A 19786-nucleotide genomic window follows, 5' to 3' on the forward strand; every position below is an offset into this window, starting at 1 on the left:
TGAGACCAAATCCTTCTTGGTCAGAAAAGCCCCAAAGCACCCAGGGCCCAGCATGCTGTCTCCTGGCACACCATCTTGGGGTTCAAGTCCTGCTTTTGCTGGGGCCTTTGGGCCAGTGACGGGACGTCCCCTCGAAAAAATAAAGCAAATCATGGCTCTCCAGCTACTGCTGGGAGGATCAAATGACACTGTAGGTATGAAGTGCTTAGCCGCCAATGTCTGGAGTCAGCTGTATAAAACCATAATTCTGTTATTGTTGTGGTTGTGGCCGTTAAGGAGTGATGGAGTTATCCACAGGTCGTCCTCTGTCCTTGACCCCTTTCCCATCCTTGAACTTTACCAACCTCTGATTGCATCATGTCTGCCACGGGCTGGGAGACCAGGGAAGTGGCTGGGGCAGGGACCAGGATGGAGGGGAGGATGGAGGGGAAGAGAAGAGGGTGTGGGAGAGACATTCAGAGGGGGGTATAGTCAAAGGGCAGAGAGGGGGAAGACTGAGCCACATGAAAACAGGTCTCATGTCCCTTGGCTCCCACTCTGGGCTCTGATTGGCAAGCCCTCGCCTGGGAGCCCCATGCCTCCCACATCCACTCTGAGCCCTGGGTCTCCCACCCACAGATCACCTTCTATCCCGGACCCCCACCCCCTTCAGGTTCCGTCCCTGCTCTCACCTTGATCTTCCACTGATTCTGTTCCAGCCGCAGGGTGAAGTTAGCCACCTGGACAGTGACCACCCGGGTCACACTGACTTTCCTATTGTTCCACTCCACATTCTCCTGCAGGACAGCAAACTGGTCCAGGCCAGGCCGGGTCCCGCACGTCTGAGCCAGCACGTACACACAGGTGCCCATGAAGTCATACCGGCGGCCGTCGAAGGTGGTGTAGTGAGGGTCTCCCGACGCCTGGCAGGTGGCAGAGCCCACGGCCACGCAGCCCAGGATGCCACCAGACGGCTGGCAGGCCTCATGCGGGCCGCAGGTGGAGGGCTTACAGGATACCAGGCCGCCCTCCTGGCAGTGGCAAAGGGAATCGCACCCCGGTCCAGGATAGAAGGTCTGGCCCGGAGGGTGGTAGATGCCCTGGTACAAGCAGCCGCAGGAGGACAGGGGCACGCAGGACTCACCGTTGAGCGCAAAGCCCTCATCGCACACGCAGCCCTCATGGCAGTCGGAGCCGCAGCCCCCGGGCACTGGGAGGTCTCCACAGGACAGTGGGCAGCCGCGGGAACACAACTCGTAGTGACTGTGGGGCGGGCAGCTCAGTGCTGCAGGGAAAGTGACTGTCAGAATGGAGAATCCCTGACTCCGGTGACACAGTTGACCTCCTGACACACATGCATGTGCACACACTGTTCACACACACACACACACACACGCACACACGCACATGCACATTCGCATATAAGTGGTCCAGCTGCAAAGACTCCCTCTGTTGAGTGGGGCCTGGGGAAACAGGTTATATCACAGTTAATCTGATACTGATCATTAGGATTCTTTTCTTATTTTACTGTGGTTTGGATCACCTGTAATGTTTTCAGTGACCTTATTCAAATTGGTAACAAGTGCATATGTGGTACATATTTTAAACATACGTATGCATGTATATAGTGAGTTGTGTGTGTGATCTATGCAGTGTATTTGTGAATGCAGTGCTCTTAGCGTCTTTATTCTATAGTAGGAGTAATAATTCTATAGATTAAAATATCTGGCCGTGTTGTAAAGAAAAAAGAAAAAATCCCTGTTCCTCTCTCCAAACCCCACTCACTCCAGATTATAAGAAAGGCAGTTTCCTCAAAAACAAAACAACAGCAACAACAACAATGAAAAACTAAAACGGAACCCAATCAGAGTCCTCTGTCTGTGCAGCTCAATGCAATAGTCACTGTGGCCATTTACGTGTAGTGCAATTAAAATGGAATAAAATTGAAGATTTAGTTTCTTGCTCACAACAGCCCCATTTCAAGTGCTCAATAGCCACATGTGACAGTGGCAACCATATGAGACACCCTGCATGTAGAACATCTCCATTATCACTGAAGTTCCATGGAACAGCACTGTTCTAGATCTAATATCCAGTTTACAAGAAAATCCAGCTAGACCAGCGGTTCTCAACCTTTTTTTGGCCATGCCCCTCTTAAGCATCTCTAAAATCCTGATGCCCCTCCCCCCCCCCCCCCGTGACATATAATTCTTATTATTCAAAAAGTGAACTCCTAGCCCTAGCCAGTTTGAGTCAGCCTGTGGACTGAAAGGTCCCGGGTTCGATTCTGGTAAAGGGCACATGCCTGGGTTGCGGGCTCCATCCCCAGTAGGGGGCATGCAGGAGGCAGCCAGTCAATGATTCTCTCTCATCATTGATGTTTCCATCTCTCTCTCCCTCTCCCTTCCTCTCTGAAATCAAAATTTTTTAAAAAAGTGAACTCCTATTCTCGTAGATGAAGCCCAAAAGGCCATTAACTTCGTCTAAACAAGCTTCCAAAGAACATGGCATCCATGAAAGAGAAAAATAAAAGAACAAAAGGACAGTTCAAGTACTGAGGAAGAAATCACTAAGAAATTGTTTAAAAAAATAATAATATGAAGTGATATGAAAAAATAGCAAATAAAGTTTCAAAACATATAATAGAGAACTGAAATGCATAAATATGTCACAATATACTAGTATACTTATATGCTGCATATGAGGCCCCTAGAACCATAAGAAATGCAAAAAATTCACCGTTAATAACTCATTCTCAAATTGCCCCCCTTAAAAATCAAATTGCCCCCCTGTGGGGTGTGTGCCCCACGTTGAGAACCACTGGGCTAGACAAAGGGACAAATTAAATAACACTATAAAGAAGCAACTAGTCAAATCCAGACAATAGGAAATCCTGTAGGGCAAATGACCTGTTATTTTCCAATAAATAAGTGGCATGAACAAAAGGGAGGGTGGATAGAGGGATAGGTATGCGACAAAGAAAGTATAATAAAATATTGACTGTAGAATCTTGATGGCAAGTGTAAAATTCTTTCTTTTTTTTTCCTTTTTCTTTTTTAATCCTCACTTGAGGATATTTTTCCATTGATTTTTTTAGAGAGAGTGGAAGAGAGAAGGAAAGACAGAGAGAAATATGGATGTGAGAGAAATACATCGATTGGTTGCCTCCCGCACACGCCCTGACCAGGGCCCAGGCCAGGGGGGAGCCGGCAGCCGAGGTATGTGCCCTTGACTGGAATTGACCCCAGGATCCTTTGGTCCACAGGCCGATGCTCTATCCACTCAGCCAAACCAGCTAGGGCTAAAATTCTTTCAACTCTTCTGTATGTTTAAAAATTTCATAATAATATGTTGGGGGAGAAGGGAGGAGACTGTTACAGGATAAAATTGATTTCAGAAAAATCAACCCAATGCATTGTGTGAGCTTAGTCTGAATTCAGATTCAAATAAACTAAAAAAACACATTTTTCTTAGAGAATTGGGGAAACTGGAACCCAGTTTTGGATGATGTCAAGGAACTGGTGACATGGTTTTTAGTTTCAATAGTATTTAACCTATTGTAACATAGTTATATACACCGAAGTCTCTTTTTTGACCACTCCATCAGTTAGCTTTTGCTGGGTAACAAATATCCCCAAAGCTTAGTGAATTAAAACAACAGGTACTTACTATTTCTCATTATTCTGTGGAATGAAAACTATAGATGAAAACTTGAACTTATATTAAGTTTAGGAACTTCAGATGTCAGAACAGTGGTTACCTCTTGGGTTATAGGGCCAGGAAGAGGGCATGAAGGGGTTACCTCTTGGGTTATAGGGCCAGGAAGAGGGCATGAAGGGGCTTCTGAGGCAGTGGCGGGGCCGTGTATATTCTTTTTTATGATTCTTGGGACAGGTTATGCAAATTGGTTCTCTTGCTGAAAAAATGGTGAAGCTGCTACTTATGTATATTTAAACATGCGTTTGATATTTCAACAATAAATTTTAAAATGTAAAAAATCGGGTGAAGGGATGCCTGGCTTTGCGAACTTCTCTTACAGGCAAGCAAAAATGGGTGAAGGCCATCCCTGCAGCCACGTCGGATGCAAGGGTCTCAAACTGACTACCCAAGGGGCCAGGCAGGTGTCGTACACGAGTGAAGTAGACCAGATGGGGACCAAGAAGAACTCAAGAGGGAACCGGGCCCTAGCCGGTTTGGCTCAGTGGATAGAGCGTAGGCCTGCGGACTGAAGGGTCCCAGGTTCGATTCCGGCCAAGGGCACATGCCTGGGTTGTGGGCTCGATCCCCAATAGGGGGCGTGCAGGAGGCAGCCGATCAATGATTCTCTCTCATCATTGATGTTTCTATCTCTCTACCTCTCTCCCTTCCTCTCTGAAATCAATAAAGAAATATATTTAAAAAAAAAGAAAAAGAAAAAGAGGGAACCGGGCTCCTTCTAAAGGCAGGACCACGGCTCATCTCCGAATGACAACTGCCACAACATGGCCACCAGACCCAGGGCCACCAGACGCATCCAGTCATCTTACAAATGTTCACTGCATCTGTGATTTCCTAGCTGTCATGATCCTGGGCATGTAACTGATCCTTTCTGAGCCTCAGGTTCTTCATCTGTTAAATGGGTGAAACCACAGTTCCTACCTCCTATGGCTATTATAAGGATTAAACGAGTTAATGGTATTTATATGTTCACGAAGACACAAAAGACGGAGACCCCAGTGTTCACGACTGGTACTCACGGCAAAGTGTCTCAGTCCTCCAGGGGTGCACAGTGGCCCCGGTGGCCTGGCATGCTTCAGCATAGGCGGCCAGTGCGTCACACAGGGGCCCAGACTGGCCCGGGAGCAGGCAGAGGTCGTAGGCACAGTCGCGCACAGCGCCCTGCGGGTCCAGCTTGCGGTGGCACTCCCGGAAGGGCCCCTGAGGGTCAGCAAGGATCCCACACTCCTTCTTGCTCTGCAGCTGCTGGGCCACCAGGGCATCCAGCTTGGGGCAGTCGCCTGGCTTGGTTGCTTCACAACCTGGCCTTGTCTCCTCCTGCCAGCTCTTCCCAAAGTCCAGCGCATTGTCAGCTTGGCCCCCGCCCCGCAGAGCTAGATCGTCCTCTGGGTTCCCGTTGAAGTTCCCGCAGAGCCCACACAGGGCCCCGGCATAGCTTCCCGGCACCTTGGCAGTCACCCGGGCATTCCAGTCATAGGTGATGGTCAGGCCAAAGTCTGTGCGTATGACTGCATCTTGGCCCTGGCGGAACACCTGGACCTGTCCATCTGCTGCCTGGAAGGGCAGGTACTGAAGGATGCCGTCCACCTGGGCAGAGGTGCGGGAGAGCCAAGGGGTCAGGGTGTATTCATGGCTCTGCAGCCCAACCCTCATTCAATCGGCTCCAGCTAGTCTCAGCTTCTTGCTCTTCCCTTGAGCACGTTATGCTTGGTCCCACCTCAGAGCCTCTGCACGTGCTGTTCCCTCTGCCGAGCACACCGTTCACCTCTCCTCATACTTCAAGCATCAACTTAAATCCAAATCCCTAACTCATGGGATTCAAAGCCTTCAGACTCTGTCTCCCCGTGACCTCCCTGACCTCACTTCTTCACACCCTCCCCCTCACTCATTCTGCTCCAGCCACACTGGCTTTCTTGATATTCCTCTAACTCTCCCAGTTTAGTCTAACTTTAGGGCCTTTTCACTTTGCCAAGAACGTCAGCTAGTACTTTTGTCCTGGCTGCCTTCCCTTCATCCTTCAGTACTTGGCTTAAATCCAAGTCCCTACTCTAGAAGGTCCTGCTTAACCTTGGCTCTCTCCACTTTTGTGCCTACATCACTCGCTTAGCCTCCTTGATGTCTCCTTGAACATATCAAGTACATTCCCACCTCAGGGCCTTTGCACTTGCTTTGCCCTCTTCCTAGAATACCACCCATCGCTCTTCACTTGGCCACCTCTACTTCACCTTTTAGGGGTCCGCTTTGCTCCAAACCCCTTACAATGGCCTAAAAAGCCCTAGATGATCTGAGCCCCACTACTCTTCAATTTAATGATCCCATTTACCACCCGTGAAACTTCAGTCATGCAGGCATTTTGATATTCCCCTGAACTCACCCAGCTCAGCCCAGCCACAGGGCCTTTGCACTTGCTGTACCCTTCGCTGCCACATTTCTACCCTCTTCCTCATCCCTATTCTCTGCCTGGCTTCTTTCACCTCTCAGCTTAAAATAGAACCTTACTACCCACCAGGCCCTGCTTGTCCCCACTTTTCTGATCTCCTCTCCTAGCAGCCTCTGTATTCCATCTTCCCAATCTCACTCCCTCAGGGGCAACCTCTTTGGCCCCATTGCTGTTCTACACTCTTCGAGCTCAGTCCAGCCTCAGCCTTTGCACCTATCTTCCCCCTGCCCAGGAATAACCACTTTCACCTGGGTCTCTTCCTTATCGTTTAGTTTTTAGCTTAAATCAAATGCCTCTGTCATAGCAATCCCCTCCATTATCCCCTACCTCGTTGCTCCCTCTCTCCCTCTCTCCTAGCCCCACTGGCCTCCATGATGTTCCTCTGCCTCTCATGTTTGTTCCTCCCTCAAAGTCTTTGCACTTGCTGTTCTTTCTAGCAGGAACCCCTTTCCATCCACTTATCTCCCTGTTCCATCTCTTTCTTCAGAAGAGGCAACAGAAGGTAGTGTTTGAGAGTATGGACTCTGGAGACGCTTGGCTTCAAATTCCTGGCTCTGCCACTCATTGGCTGTGTACCCTTAAGTAAGTAGTCACTTAACCTCTCCATGCCTCCGTTTCCTCATCTAACAAGATTAGCTGTTAGGTTCTTGTAGAAATTCATTGAGTTACTGTAGGTCAAGCATTTAAATATATGGCTATTATTATCCAAGCCTCCGCTTAAATGTCATTTCAGAGAGGCGAGAGCATACATATTGGTATTTATGTCTTCTGCTTATCAAGGGGCTTCTCTATGTCAAACACTAGGCGTTATGGGCAGAATTTCCTTTACTCCAACATCGTTGGATTTACAGGATTCAGAGGTAAGGCCTGTAAAGTGTTTGGCACAGTGCCTGGCACATGGAAAATTCCCTTGGTTTTTCATTTCCCACTCATCTTCCCCCTGAAAGCCTGGGCCACTGCCCCAACCTTCTCAATAATAATTATCAACTATGTTGTGAATCTTACCACAACCCCACCTCTCGACTTTTATCTTGACTTCTGCGGGGAGGTGGACCATCTGAGAGTCCTCTGCCCAGAACCATGATGCTCTTTGGGCTCTCCTCTCTCACCCCCCCCCACCCCCAACGCACACACCTCTAGTTCCCGACCTTTTACAGGTCACCTTACCCTCTGAAAATCAACCATAAAACGCACAAATCTATAACTCTGGAGGGTTCACATCAACCCAATATTAAGTTGACATGTACTGAACATCTGCTGGGCCTCAAGGGTCTTTTCTACACTCTACGGATATTAACTGGGCAAATCCTCACAACCACCTTGTGGAGCAGCTTCTACTCGAGGCACCTTCTTATTCTCTCATTTGACAGAGGACACAACTAAGGCCGGGAGAGCCAAAGTCACACCGTCAGGCAGAGGCAGCAGCGCCTGCCTGGGGACCCTGGCTTTCATCGCTGACCACAGGCCTCCGGACAGCCCCACCCACTCTTTGGGAGAAATGCCCGCCCCTCCACCTCCACGGGGCCCTGGGTGCTCCATGCTCACCAGCACTTGCCCGGGATGCTCCCGGCGCACCTCCACCTTCACGCCGCGGGCCTCCAGGCGCACGGCACGCGTGTAGCTCACGGTCTGGCTACCCCGGTGCTCGTTTTCCACCAGCACTCGAAAGGCGGGCAGAGCCGGGTTCTGGCCACACGAGCCGGCCAGCAGGTAGGTGCAGGTGCCCATGAAGTCGAAGCGCCGGCCGTCGAAGCTCACGTAGTGCGGGTCCCCGGACGCCTGGCAACTCCCGAAGCGGTCGGGATAGCAACCCAGGAGGCCGTTCTGGACGCGGCAGCGCTCGCCGGCGGGACAGCCCTGCGTGTCGCTGCAGCTCACCTCCCGGGTGGCGCCGTCGCAGGTGCAGCGCCGCCTGCACCGGTCGTCTGCCCACACCTGCTGGCCGGGAGCCAGCGGGCGGCCCTGGTAGATGCAGCCGCAGGACGAGGCCGCCACACACGCGCCGCCGCTGGACACGAAGCCCGGGAGGCACGCGCAGCCCTCCACGCAGGGGCGCCCCGAGCAGTTGGCGGGAACGGCGGTGGGGTTGCAGGAGGCGGGACAGGCGGGGCCACAGGGCTCGTAGCGACTGTTGGCAGGGCAGGTCAGGGCTGCGGGGAGACAGGGATAAGGGGTCAGGCCAGCGCAGTGGGGCCCTCGAGGGACTCTCAGTCGGGAAAGTGCCAGGACTTCCCTCCCCAAAGAGCCCTGATCCTCCCCCAGCGCTCCCCATCCTTCAGGCGCTCAGGCCTCAAACCTCAGAGACAGAGTGGACCCCTCCTCCCTTCAGTCCCTGGACAACCAACCAGTCAGCAAATCCTGTGAGCTTCATATCCAAAGTCTACCCAGAATCTGCCCCCTTCTCCTATCATCACCGTCCTCACCCGCTCCTATCCACTCCAGCAGCCTCGTGCCGGCTCCCCTCTGCCCCCACCATGCCCCACAGTCTGTCCCTCCCAGGCAGCCACAGGGACCCTGTGAACACCTGAGTCAGAGGACATCCGTCTCCTGCTCAGAGCCCATTTGTGGCTCTATCTTGTTCAGAGTGAAGGGCAGAGTCCTCCTGGTGGCCCACGAGGCCTCACAGCATCTGCCCTCATCACCTCTTATCCTCTCCTCTCATTCTCTCTCTCTTGCTCACTCTGCCCTAGCCGCAGTGGCCTCCTCACAGATCCTCGCACTCTCGGCTCAGGCCCCTATGCCTGTGTTGGACTTTCCTCGGAAGGCAGTACAGCATGTTATTAAGAGAAGGCTACTGAAGCCCAGATGGGCTGGGTTCAAATCCTGGCTCTCCCCTCTTAGCTGTGTGGTCATGAGCAAATGATTCCAACTGCCCTGTGTCTCAGTTTCCCCCTCCGTAAAATGGGATAATAGTAGTACTGACTTCACAGGTTGTTGTGAGGAGTACATGAGTTCATCTGTGTGGATCACCCCGCAAGCATCATTGATATTACTTAGCTGACTCTGTTGCCTTATCCTTAGTCTCTGCCCCAATGTCACCGCCTCAGAAAGGTGTTCCCTAAGCACCTTCTTCATGACCCTCTCATTTGCTCTTATTACATAAACTTTATTCCTTTTGCTCTCTGGAGATACTCCACAGTTTATTGCTTACTGGCTGTCTTCCTGATAGGACATAAGTTCTGTGAGAGTGGGGACCAGGTCTGCCCAATGACAGCTGAATCCTCAGCACCAAGGACAGGGCCTGGCCCAGTGGATGAGTGAACTCCCTGGTTCCTCTTCTGCACGAGGCATTAGGGAACTCGGCAGAGGGGAGTGAGAACTGGGCAGCGAGGACACAACAATGACCAAGACAAACCCCAAACAGCCCCAGTATCTACTCCAGACTTATTCCTCCTCCAGAGTGTCTCAAGCCTTGGGCCTGGGCCTGGATGCCTCTTCCTCCCTCCCTTCTAGCCTTTCTGCCCCCTGAACGTTTCTCTGAGAACCTCACAGGGGCAGGGGCAGGTGGGTGTACATCACCAGCTCGGAGATGGGGACAGGTAAGGACTTGGGGAATGCTTGATGAATGAATGGGTAAATGAGTGAAAGGATGATTAAGGGGATGGACACCTGACTAAGGAGCTTGGACTTTATCCAGAGGACATCGGGGAGTCGTGGAAGGGCTATAAAGAAGTGTTCACATTCCTGCTTCGGGAGTCCGAGGATGACCTCTCATGCCAAGCTTAGCATGTGCTCTTCCTTCAGCCTGGAACTCCCTTCCTGCTCCCCTTTTCCTAGCTAGTTCCTAGTCCTCCTATGGGTTGTTGATTGGGCATCCTTTTCTCTAATAAATCCTCCTTAATCCCCCAGACTGAGTCTGAAAGCTTCTCTAGTCTCCCATAGACTCCTTGGACTTCCCCCATCCTTGCCCTGACCACTCTGTCTATGCCTCCCCCAACCTAGCCATGACCCTTCTGGACTGTCACTGTTGAGTGATATGTCTGCCTCAACCTTAGGCTCACTGTGGACACAGCCTGGCCATCTTGGCCATCTCCATGTCCCTGACATGACCCAGCTCCAGGCTGAACCACACCAAGTGTTCAGGTGTTGAGCAGATGGAAGGGGTCCCCTGCCTCTCTCCATGTGTTCCCAGCCCCGACCAGGACATCACTCACGGCAGTTGGCTGGTGACCTCCAGTCCTTGATAGAGACGCCAAGCTCCAGACAGGCCTGGGCATAGACACTGAGGCTGCGGCACAGGCTGGAGCGATCCCCGTTGAGCACACACAGGTCGTATACACACTCCTTCAGGAAGGGCCAGGGGCTCAGGGCATCATGGCAGGCGGCAAAGGGGCCGTTCGGCTTGGTCAGCATGCCGCAGAGACGGTCGCCCTCATAGTGCTGGGCCTGGCCTGGGGTGCAGGAGGGACAGTTGCTTTGGCAGCTGTCCTCACACAAATAGTCCCCGTCATCCAGCCTCCAGCTGTTGGCAAACTCCACAACGTTAGGAGCCTGATCCCCATAAGGTGTGAGGAAGTCATCGGTGGCATTGCCGTTATAGTTGCCACACAGTCCGTACACCTGGCCTTGGAAGCGTGTGGGCAGGCTCAGTGCCAGCTGGCAGTCCCAGTCGTAGGAGACCACCAGCCCGAAGTCCAGCTCCACTATGGCCCGCCTCCCACTCTGGTACACACGGAAGCGACCCTCGGCCAGGGAAGCAGGCAGGCGTGAGCGCTGGTTGTCGATCTGCAGAAGGATGGGGAGGGAGGGGAGTGGTCACATCATGGGGTCCGGCCTTCAGACCCTCATCTCCTCCTACTGGCTTCCCTGCTCCAGCTTGCAGTGGGATTCCTCCCTCCTATTACTGCCACCAATCAAGCCTCAGGATCTCTGCTGTTGCTATCCCTGTGGATAGAAATGCTCTTCCCCTAGATGTACACGTCGCTCACTTCCTCACCTCTTACAAAAGCTTTCCTCAAATGTCACCCTCTCAACAAGGCCATCCTTGACCATCCTATTTTATATGGCAACTCTTTCCTGCTCTATTTTGTTCTCAGAGTTTCTAACCTTCTATTATATCATTTGCACATATCATCTAACTCCATAGACTGCCAGGTGTCCACAAAGACAGGGATCTTTGATCCCTACTTCATTCCCAGTGCCTAGAACAGTGCCTGGTAGAACAGCAGGCACTCAGTGAGTGAATGAGGGCACTGCTGTGTCAAATACACACTCACTGGGCACTCACTCTGCCTAGCCTGTGCTGGGAAATCATGGAGATCCAGCGATGACCAAGGCAACTGACCCTACTCTCATGGGGCTCCCAGTCCAATGGTAAAGAGAGACCTTTCACTAGAAAGGTCAGAATGGGCAGGCCTGGGGTGGGGGCACAAGAGGCTGTGGGAACCTAGAAAAGGGCCAGACCCAACCTTGCAGGCCAGGGGAGGCTTCCTGGAGGAAGTGACAGCTGAGCTGAGCTGTAAAAGATTAGTAAGAGAGAGCCACGAAAATAGGGACTAGGAAGAGTATTCCTTTGCAAATGTCCCAGTGGAGAGCGTCTGCCAGAAGATAAGGCGTATGTCCCTTGGACCCATTTCCTCTTCCCGAGCATCTCTTTCTTATGCTTTCTCCACATATTCTCATCTTAGACAAGCGTATGGGGTGTAAAAATGGAGTAACAGGCAGAAGGAACAGCATGAGCGGTGGTCTGAAGATATGATAAATCATTCATTCATTCATTTATTCAGTTAATCAGCAAAGCCTCTAAGAGTCCTACGGTGTGTCCAGGTCTGTGCTAGGCAGTGCTGTGGACATAGCAGTGACTGAGACAGCCTGGGGCTCCACATTTATAGGCTCTCAGTCCAGGGATCACTGTTCAAATCTATTGCTCTGCAAGAGCAGTGATCTCCATTTTTAAATAATACAAGTAATATTTGTTCATTACAGAAAACTTCCAAAATGTGTATGAGCAAAACAGAAAAGACAAATCACCCATATTGCTGTAGACACACACACACACACACACACACACACACACACACCACTTATAAATCCTGAAATATTTTTGTCTCTACCTTTAAATACACTTATCTTTTTCTAAAAACAATGAGACCATGCTAACGTCATCATTTCACGAACTCCTTTGCTCTCCTAACATCTTGTGGACATCCTGCCAGGATTCTACCAAGAGCTTTACACCTGTGTCAGGTCACTGACAAAAGCAATGGACCCTCTTCCTGAATTTTGCACACGGCATGTGCAAAATTCTGCACCTAATTTCAAGGGATTTGAAGCCCCCCTTAGCTTGTGCTCCATCCCCCTAGATCCCAAGAACACCAACTTTAATCCACCTGGCTGTTAATCTCTCAGATCCACCTGCATACTCATAAAATGAGGGAGGTCTCCGAATATTCACTGCAGTACCATTTGCCATCAAGAGCAAAGTGTCCATCCACGGGGGACTGAGTTCAATGAACTATGATGCACCCATGCTATGGAGAAGGGTGCAGCTGTAAGAAAGGAAGGGAAGGCTCTCTATCCATTGATATGGAAACAGAACGTATGGTTCAGTGCGAAAAGCGAAGTGCAGAACAGAGCACACAGTACAGCACACTTTTCTAAGACAGGGGAGCGGTAAGAATGTATGCTTCTGGTTGTTTGTATTGGCATCAAGGAACCCTAGATGGACACCCAAGGACTGAGTAAAGGTGTTACCTGTGGGGAGTGGGAGAAGATCAGATGAAGATAGGCTGAAAGCAAGACCTCTCACAACATGCTCTGTCTTTGTTTTGAGCGATGCGAAGGCTTTATCTATTAAGAAATTAATTGCAGTAACATGGGAGAACCTCAAATTATTATGCTGAGCAAATGAAGCCTTACACAAAAGGCTCCTGAGACTGGATGATCCCATTAATATGAAGTTCTTGAACAGACAAAACTAATCTATGGAGGGGGGAAAAATCAAAACTGTGATTGCATCTAGGGTGGGTTGGGATTTGTTTGGGAAGGGGCATAAGGAAATGTTCCAGAGTGATGAACATATCCTGTATCTTAATGCAGGTTTGGGTTGCACATTTGCCAAAACTCAGTGAACTGTTCACTTCAAAGGTGTGGCTTTTATTATGTATAAATTTAATTTCAAAAGTAAGCAATAAGAAATGTAAAAATAATATATTCCAGTTATGATATGGATGTTGAAGTCTTTAGGGGTGACATATACGGGTGTCTGGAACTTACTTTGAGGTGCATAAAAAATAAGCTGGATTGTTGAATGGGCAGAGAGATGAGCGGATGACACATGTGTGGTAAATCAGGAAGAGTAAAATATTTAGAGTCTAGATCAGGGGTGGGGAACCTTATTTCTTTCGAGGGCCATTTAGATATTTATAACATCATTCTTGAACCATACAAAATTATCAACTTAAAAATTAGCCTGCTCTATTTGGCCGAACATTTAATTAACTCACCCCTAATGCCTTGGCAGGGTCAGACCGAATGATTTCGGGGGCCTTCTATGGCCCTCAGACCAGACGTTCCCTACCCCTGATCTAGATGATTGGCATACAAGTGCTCACTGCACAGTGATTTTTAACTTTTCAGATGTTTGAACATTTTCCTAATAACCTGGTGGAGGGAAATGAATAATGGCTGTAGGCTGTTATTGTATTGACCCACTTACCAGAGGCAAAAGGACCAGAAGTTAAAAATAGGGACGTGTGAGCCAGCCTGCCTGTGTTCCCAGCTCCAGCTCCTCTAGCTCTAAGACCATCGGAAGCCACACATCTCTCTGGACCTCAGTTTCCTCGTCTAAAAGCATTGATAATAATAATAGTGCCTACCCTACACACTGCTGTGAATATTAAGTGCATTAAAACCTGGAAAATGCAAACAAATCTGGCACATAGTGCTCACTAAAGTTAGTGTTTGGCCACTTAAGAAATTCCCCATTTGGGGACGTTTTGTTTTCTTTTTCCCTACCATTATTATTGTTGTTATTGTTGTTATTTGCTATTACAAACCACATTGGCATACACTTTTTCCCCCTAACCATATCTCTGGGCATCCTTAAAATTTTTAGAAGTACGTTGCTGTGATCTCACTCATCTAGGGGAAATAATGAACAACATAGACGGATGAACAAGAACAGACCCAGAAACAAGGAGGCAGGGATCAGACTGTCGGGCCTCAGAGGGAGGGGAGGGAAGAGTGGGGGGAAAGGGGAGAGATCAACCAAAGGACTTGTGTGCATGCATATGAGCCTAACCAGTGGTTAAGGACAACAGGGGGGTGGGGGCATGCGTGGGGAGGGGTGTGGGATGGGAATGGGGGGATGAGGACAAATATATGATACCTTAATCAATAAAGAAATTAATTTAAAAAAAAAAGAGGTACGTTGCTGGACAAAAGGGGTTTAAGATTCTGCCACAGATTTTCAGATCCCTCCTTCCCAACGCCCACATCCTGGGCCCACTTCTTATACCCTCCACTAGGACTGGCCCCCCCCTCCCCCGCGACCCCCAGGCTTTGCCTCCTCCTTCTAACTGATGGGCACTATAACCCTGAAGACGCAGGATTCCTTACCCGGGCGAAGCCAACTTCCCCGCGGGCCAGCGACACGGAGTGGCTGTAGGCGTTCACGGTGACGAAGCCCACGTAGGAGACCCTGCGGCTGCCACGGTGCTCGTTCTTGGCCTCCACGCTGAAGGCCGGCAGTGTCTGGTCCTCGCTGTTCAGCTCCACCATCATGTACGAGCACGTGCCCATCATGTCGTAGCGGCGGCCATCGAAGGTGGTGTAATGGGGGTCACCCTGGGCTCGGCAGACGGCCACGGAGCCTGGCATGCACCTGGCGTGCCCGTCCACCACCTGGCAGAGCTGCGAGGGAGCGCACTGCACCTCTTCGCAGGAGGTCTTCTCCGCAGACACTAGGGCTGGGGAGGGAGGGGGGCGGCGAGGGAGAAGTTAGCGATGTCCACGTGGGTGGGAGTCCTGGCGCAATCCCGCTGCAGGGAGTCTGGGCAGTGTGCTCACAGCTGCCCGTTTTAGAAGTGGGGAAACTGAGGTCTGGAGTCGCACAGGGAGAGAGCTGCTCAGGCCTACGCCGAGCCCAGGTTTCCTGATTCCCTAGGTTAACACCGCTCAGCCCAGAGGACTGGAAGGGAGCGGGAAAGGACCGGCAGGAACAGTCAGGGCAGACCTAACTTCGTTAATTTCCTCTCCCTGTTTCCTCCTCTCCTACCCTCTCACTCAGGTCAACAGGCTGAGGCAGAAGATGGAAGACAGAGACTGTTCAGCAGAATGGGAATGACAGTGGGGTCAGGCTGCCCAGGTCAGAGACCCGGCTCAACCAATCAGCCGTGTGACCCTGGACAAGGAATGGTAAACTCCTCTGTGCCTCACTTTCCTCACTGGTGACATTGATGACAATGATACCTTCTTCACAGGGATTTCTGGGGAGGGGGTGCTGCCAGGTCTAAATAAGCTAAAACTAAGGAGGGCTGGGAACTGCCCCAGGTGTTATAATTAATCACCTACCCCTTCGCCACTTTCCTATTGAAGCCCAAAGCGGCCCTTTGAAATCGAGTGGTTTTATGCCATGGAGGGGCGGAGGGAGGGACATTTTTTGCCAGTATTGGGAACCCTAGTGTCTAGGGTCCTAGCTTAAGGGGGTAGGGGTTCCAAATAAGGAGAAACAGTTTCTGCTCCTCTGCTTCCTAGTCTTCAGAAGCTCTTGCCTTCTGTCTACTCATAATCGCAGCTTACCCTTCCATAGCCCTACTCACTTGCCAGGTACCCCCAAAGTGCTTCACAAATGTTTACTCATTACCCCCGTGAAGGGGGTGCTGTTATTACCCCCATTTTACAGAAGTGGAAACTGAGGCCCCCAGAGGTGAAGTCATATGCCCCAGGTCACATAAGCGGAGGTGGTATTTGAACCCCAGAAACCTGGCTCTCCCATCTGTGCCATCAAACACTGCCTTGCCTGGAAGCAGCTTCTCAATGTGCTGAGCCTGAGGTTACACATAGGGCCAGGTCCTAGAGATGAACTACGTTAACGCGTGCGAGGCACCTGGTATATTGAGAGAGAAATACCCCAGCATGGGAGGCATCATTATTATTATACTTTTAGGCCTCCTGAGTTTGGGCGTAAACATTCCAAAGCAGGTGTGGGAGAGTATCATTTAGCAACTGGTATAGTTGTGTATCAGTTGCTAAAATATAAAAGTATTTACAAACAAATTGGTAAAAAGCTGTTAACCCATCCCTGTCCCCCCGCCTCCAAATATTCCTCTCTCTCACACATCGGCTCTCCCCTAAGACCCCTTTCCCAACTTCTCCCCAAAAGCAACAGACCAAGGGCTAATGCCAGATACCTAGGATCCTGCTTCATGCGCTGGTATCTCTTCCGACTGGTTGGGACCCTGGACCACACCTGTTGCTAAACATTTAGAGTAGAGTATTGCTTGGGGGGGGGGGGGGCGGATATAGAGAGGGGCTGGGAAGCCTTAAGGAAAGGAAGGATGACAGAGAGGATGGAGGGGTGTGTGTGTGTGTGTGTGTGTGTGTGTGTGTGTGTGGCAGGGGGAACAGCCTAGCTGAGCCAGGAAGCCACAGGAGAGCAGGTGGGTAAGAAAAGGGGAAAGGCAAGAGAGAGCCACAAAGGGGACACCTGATGGACAGGCTGTCGTTTCCCATCACTCACTCTGGCTGCAGGCAGCTGCTGTCCCGTAGCCCCCAGACTGGGTCAGCCAAAAGGTGAGCAGCCCGAAGCTGGTATTGGCCATGGTCATGTGGATCATGTTAGTACTGTTGAGGTCCACTTCAGCATATGAGAACTCACTGCCTGGAACAGTTACCCAGGTGAGCCTGGTCCCCAGCCTGTGTCCATCAATGGTCAGCTTGTCAGCATCCTTCGTCTGTGCCACCACTAGGGCCACGCCCTTAGAGCCCGGGAAGTTATTGACCACATAGGCCGGGCAGTAGGCCTCCACATCTGGGATCAGGACCAAGTAGGGGTCATAGGTCACTCTGTCCCTCGTGCCACCCGCGCCAAACAACAGGACTTGGATGCCCACATCAGCAGATAGGAAGAGTGGCCAGGATGGCCGGACCTCAAACTCGATCACGTCACCCTCCTGGAGTCCCCTGGAGCCGATGACATTCCCGTGGCTGTAGGTCAGCTTCGTGGGCTGGCTGGCCACAGCATAGACCAGATCGTAGCGGGTCTGGGAGGCCAGAGGGGGCACCACATAGTGGGTGCCCCAGGCAGACGTGGGTAACAGCTGCTCCACCACATGGTTGCAGCTTGTGTGTTTCTGGGCACAGCTGTGGCCGGAGAGGACGACCACAGGGCTACTGGCTGTGACCTTTGACCCTGAGAGATCAGCCGTGCTCTGTACCTGGGCCACTTGGTAGGGCTTGAGATTCACAGTTAGGACACTGCCCCCCGGGTAGAAGTTGCCCAGGAATGTCACTGCCCCCTTCAGCTGCACACTGACCCTGGCACCCTTGGCACCAGCCACCACAGCAAACTCCTTGACGTTCTTAGCGGAGGCACTAGGGGGCGTGAACACAAAGTACTTGGTTCCCAGGGCGCCGGTAGGCCGCAGCAGAGTCAGCTCCTCCGTGTTGGGCTTAGTGTTTATGGCCTGCACAGAGATGTTGCGATCAGAGTGGACCAGTACCGCGTGCTGGAAGAGATTGCTGCCGATCATCTCAGCCTTGGTGCCGATGTTGACCAGGACCGACTGCCCGGGCTTCACCGTGACATTCTGCGAGGTGCCATCTGCCTGGCTGAGGATGGCAACTGAAGCAGGGCTGTCCGACAGACTGGTGAGGAGGAGGTGGAGCTTGCCCTTGATGTACCCGGGCTGGTAGTTCTGCAGGAAGGCTGTGAGGAATTCCGCCCCGCCAGCATTGCTGGGGTCCACTGAGGCCTCCTGGGTCAACCCTGGGGTGAGAAAATGCACTCATGGGTCTACTTATCCATCAGAGAAGTAACCCCTAGCCCTGTGCCTGGATAACCTGTTAAATACTCACTTGGGCTTTCCCCCCTCTTTTCTCTTCCCTTTCTCCTTTTTCTTGCAGCATTTACCTACCAGCCTTTCTGACTTTGTCTCCCAAAAGCCTGAATGCTTTGGACAGAGATCTCAAATTCAAGTGTGAGGCAAGGAATGTAAATGTGAGAAACAGTTTGGCTGGTGATTGTGCAAATGGAGCATCCAGACACATCAAAAGTGGGGTGTTGCTACTAGCTTTAGCCTGTTGTTATTTTGACAGCTTATCGGCTCCTTTTTCCTTTTTTATGCCAGATTTTACTTTTTTCTTTTCTTTTTTTTTTTGCAAGAAACTGGCTCTCTGAATTTCCATGTGAAATCTCCAACCCAAAATTGTTTTAAGCACTATGGGGCCCAAAGTGGCTGGATTCAGTTGCCAGTTTGTGATAATAGAACTGGAGGTGGGGTGGGGAGTGTGAAGTGGGTAAAGGGAAGAAAGGAGTTATGGAGTGTGAGTAAAATGTCTCCAAGAAATAGAGAGCAGTTGGTACTTTTCAACACCCCCAAAAAGAAAGAGATTCTCCAGGAGAGAGAGAGAGAGAGAGAGAGAGAGAGAGAGAGAGAGAGAGAGAGAGAGAGAGAGAAGGAGAAGGAGAAGGAGAAGGAGAAGGAGAAGGAGAAGGAGAAGGAGAAGGAGAAGGAGAAGGAGAAGGAGAAGGAGAAGAAGGAGAAGAGAGGGAGTGAAGGAAGGATCTATGGGGTCTTGGGGAGAGTGTGGGGTTATAGAAGGAGTGCCTGCTGAACGAGGGGGCCCTTGAAGGGTATCCTAGTGTCCATGGGGCCAAGGAATCAGGTGTCCCATCCTCCCCCAAGTCCTTTGGTTTACTTAAGACTCCAGTCCTGGACCCTGGAGAACTGGGCACCAAGTCCGCCAAGAATGACTTTAGTGAAATTCTCCATTAACTCAGCAGAATGATTGTTAGGGTCTAAATTTTGCTTGAGTTGCAGAAAATCAAGGGAGTGGTTGTTCTTGCATCTTGAATTGGGGTCTAAGGTGTTCACCTCCATTCTATCACACTTCTCTGCAGAGCCCAAGGGCCCTCTCTCCCATTGCAGCTAGCCTAGGGTGACATTGGGAGATGGGTTTGTGGAGAGGACACAAATGGAGGAGGGTGCTGACCCAGGCAGGCAGAGTCAGGAACAAGAACAGGGATCAAGACTGGAACAAGAACAGGGATGGGATCTTGGTCTTACTTACCCCACAGGAGGGTTGCTCCAGCCCAGAGTGTCCACCAGCTCCACAGGAAACCCATGTCTGCAGAGAGGAAAAAGAGGGAGGTCATAGGAAGCTGGTCTGCCCCTCCTGATGGAGGCCATCTCAGAAAGAACAGAAGGGCCCAGTCTCAGGACAATGGCCACCTGGGCAGCAGGAAGGCTTGAGTGGGCTGGATCCAAGGGCCAGTGTGTATAGGGTTAGTTGGATGTCCAGTTGGTCTGGGGATGGGGTGGGGAGGGCAGGACAGGGGCAAGGATAGGGAAGTTGGATGTCCATTGGGTCTGGGAGTGGGGTGGGGAAGCCTGGAGTCAGGGGCAAGAGCAGGAGACCTGATGTCCTATTGCCAAAGGAGACCCAGCCTCTCTCACCTGCAGGTCCCTGGAGCTTCAGGGTTAGCCC

The 19786-nt window shown here is 51.1% G+C and overlaps 1 protein-coding gene across 1 annotated transcript in view; it reads right to left on the reverse strand.

Moving 5' to 3' along the window:
- FCGBP (Fc gamma binding protein) overlaps positions 1–19424 on the reverse strand; it is a gene marked incomplete at its 5' end in the record, with an annotated part of 40762 nt that extends 21338 nt beyond the window's left edge. Inside the window, 7 exons of the mRNA XM_079799770.1 lie at positions 672–1264; positions 4716–5283; positions 7682–8286; positions 10291–10861; positions 14696–15045; positions 16818–18065; positions 19370–19424. Coding sequence (XP_079655896.1) covers positions 672–1264; positions 4716–5283; positions 7682–8286; positions 10291–10861; positions 14696–15045; positions 16818–18065; positions 19370–19424 — 3990 coding nt within the window. The remainder of the gene's footprint in view (positions 1–671; positions 1265–4715; positions 5284–7681; positions 8287–10290; positions 10862–14695; positions 15046–16817; positions 18066–19369) is intronic.
- Positions 19425–19786: the final 362 nt, after the last annotated feature.

The sequence above is a fragment of the Cnephaeus nilssonii genome (assembly GCF_951640355.1).
Source record: "Cnephaeus nilssonii genome assembly, chromosome: 20".
NCBI classification, from domain to species: domain Eukaryota; kingdom Metazoa; phylum Chordata; class Mammalia; order Chiroptera; family Vespertilionidae; genus Cnephaeus; species Cnephaeus nilssonii.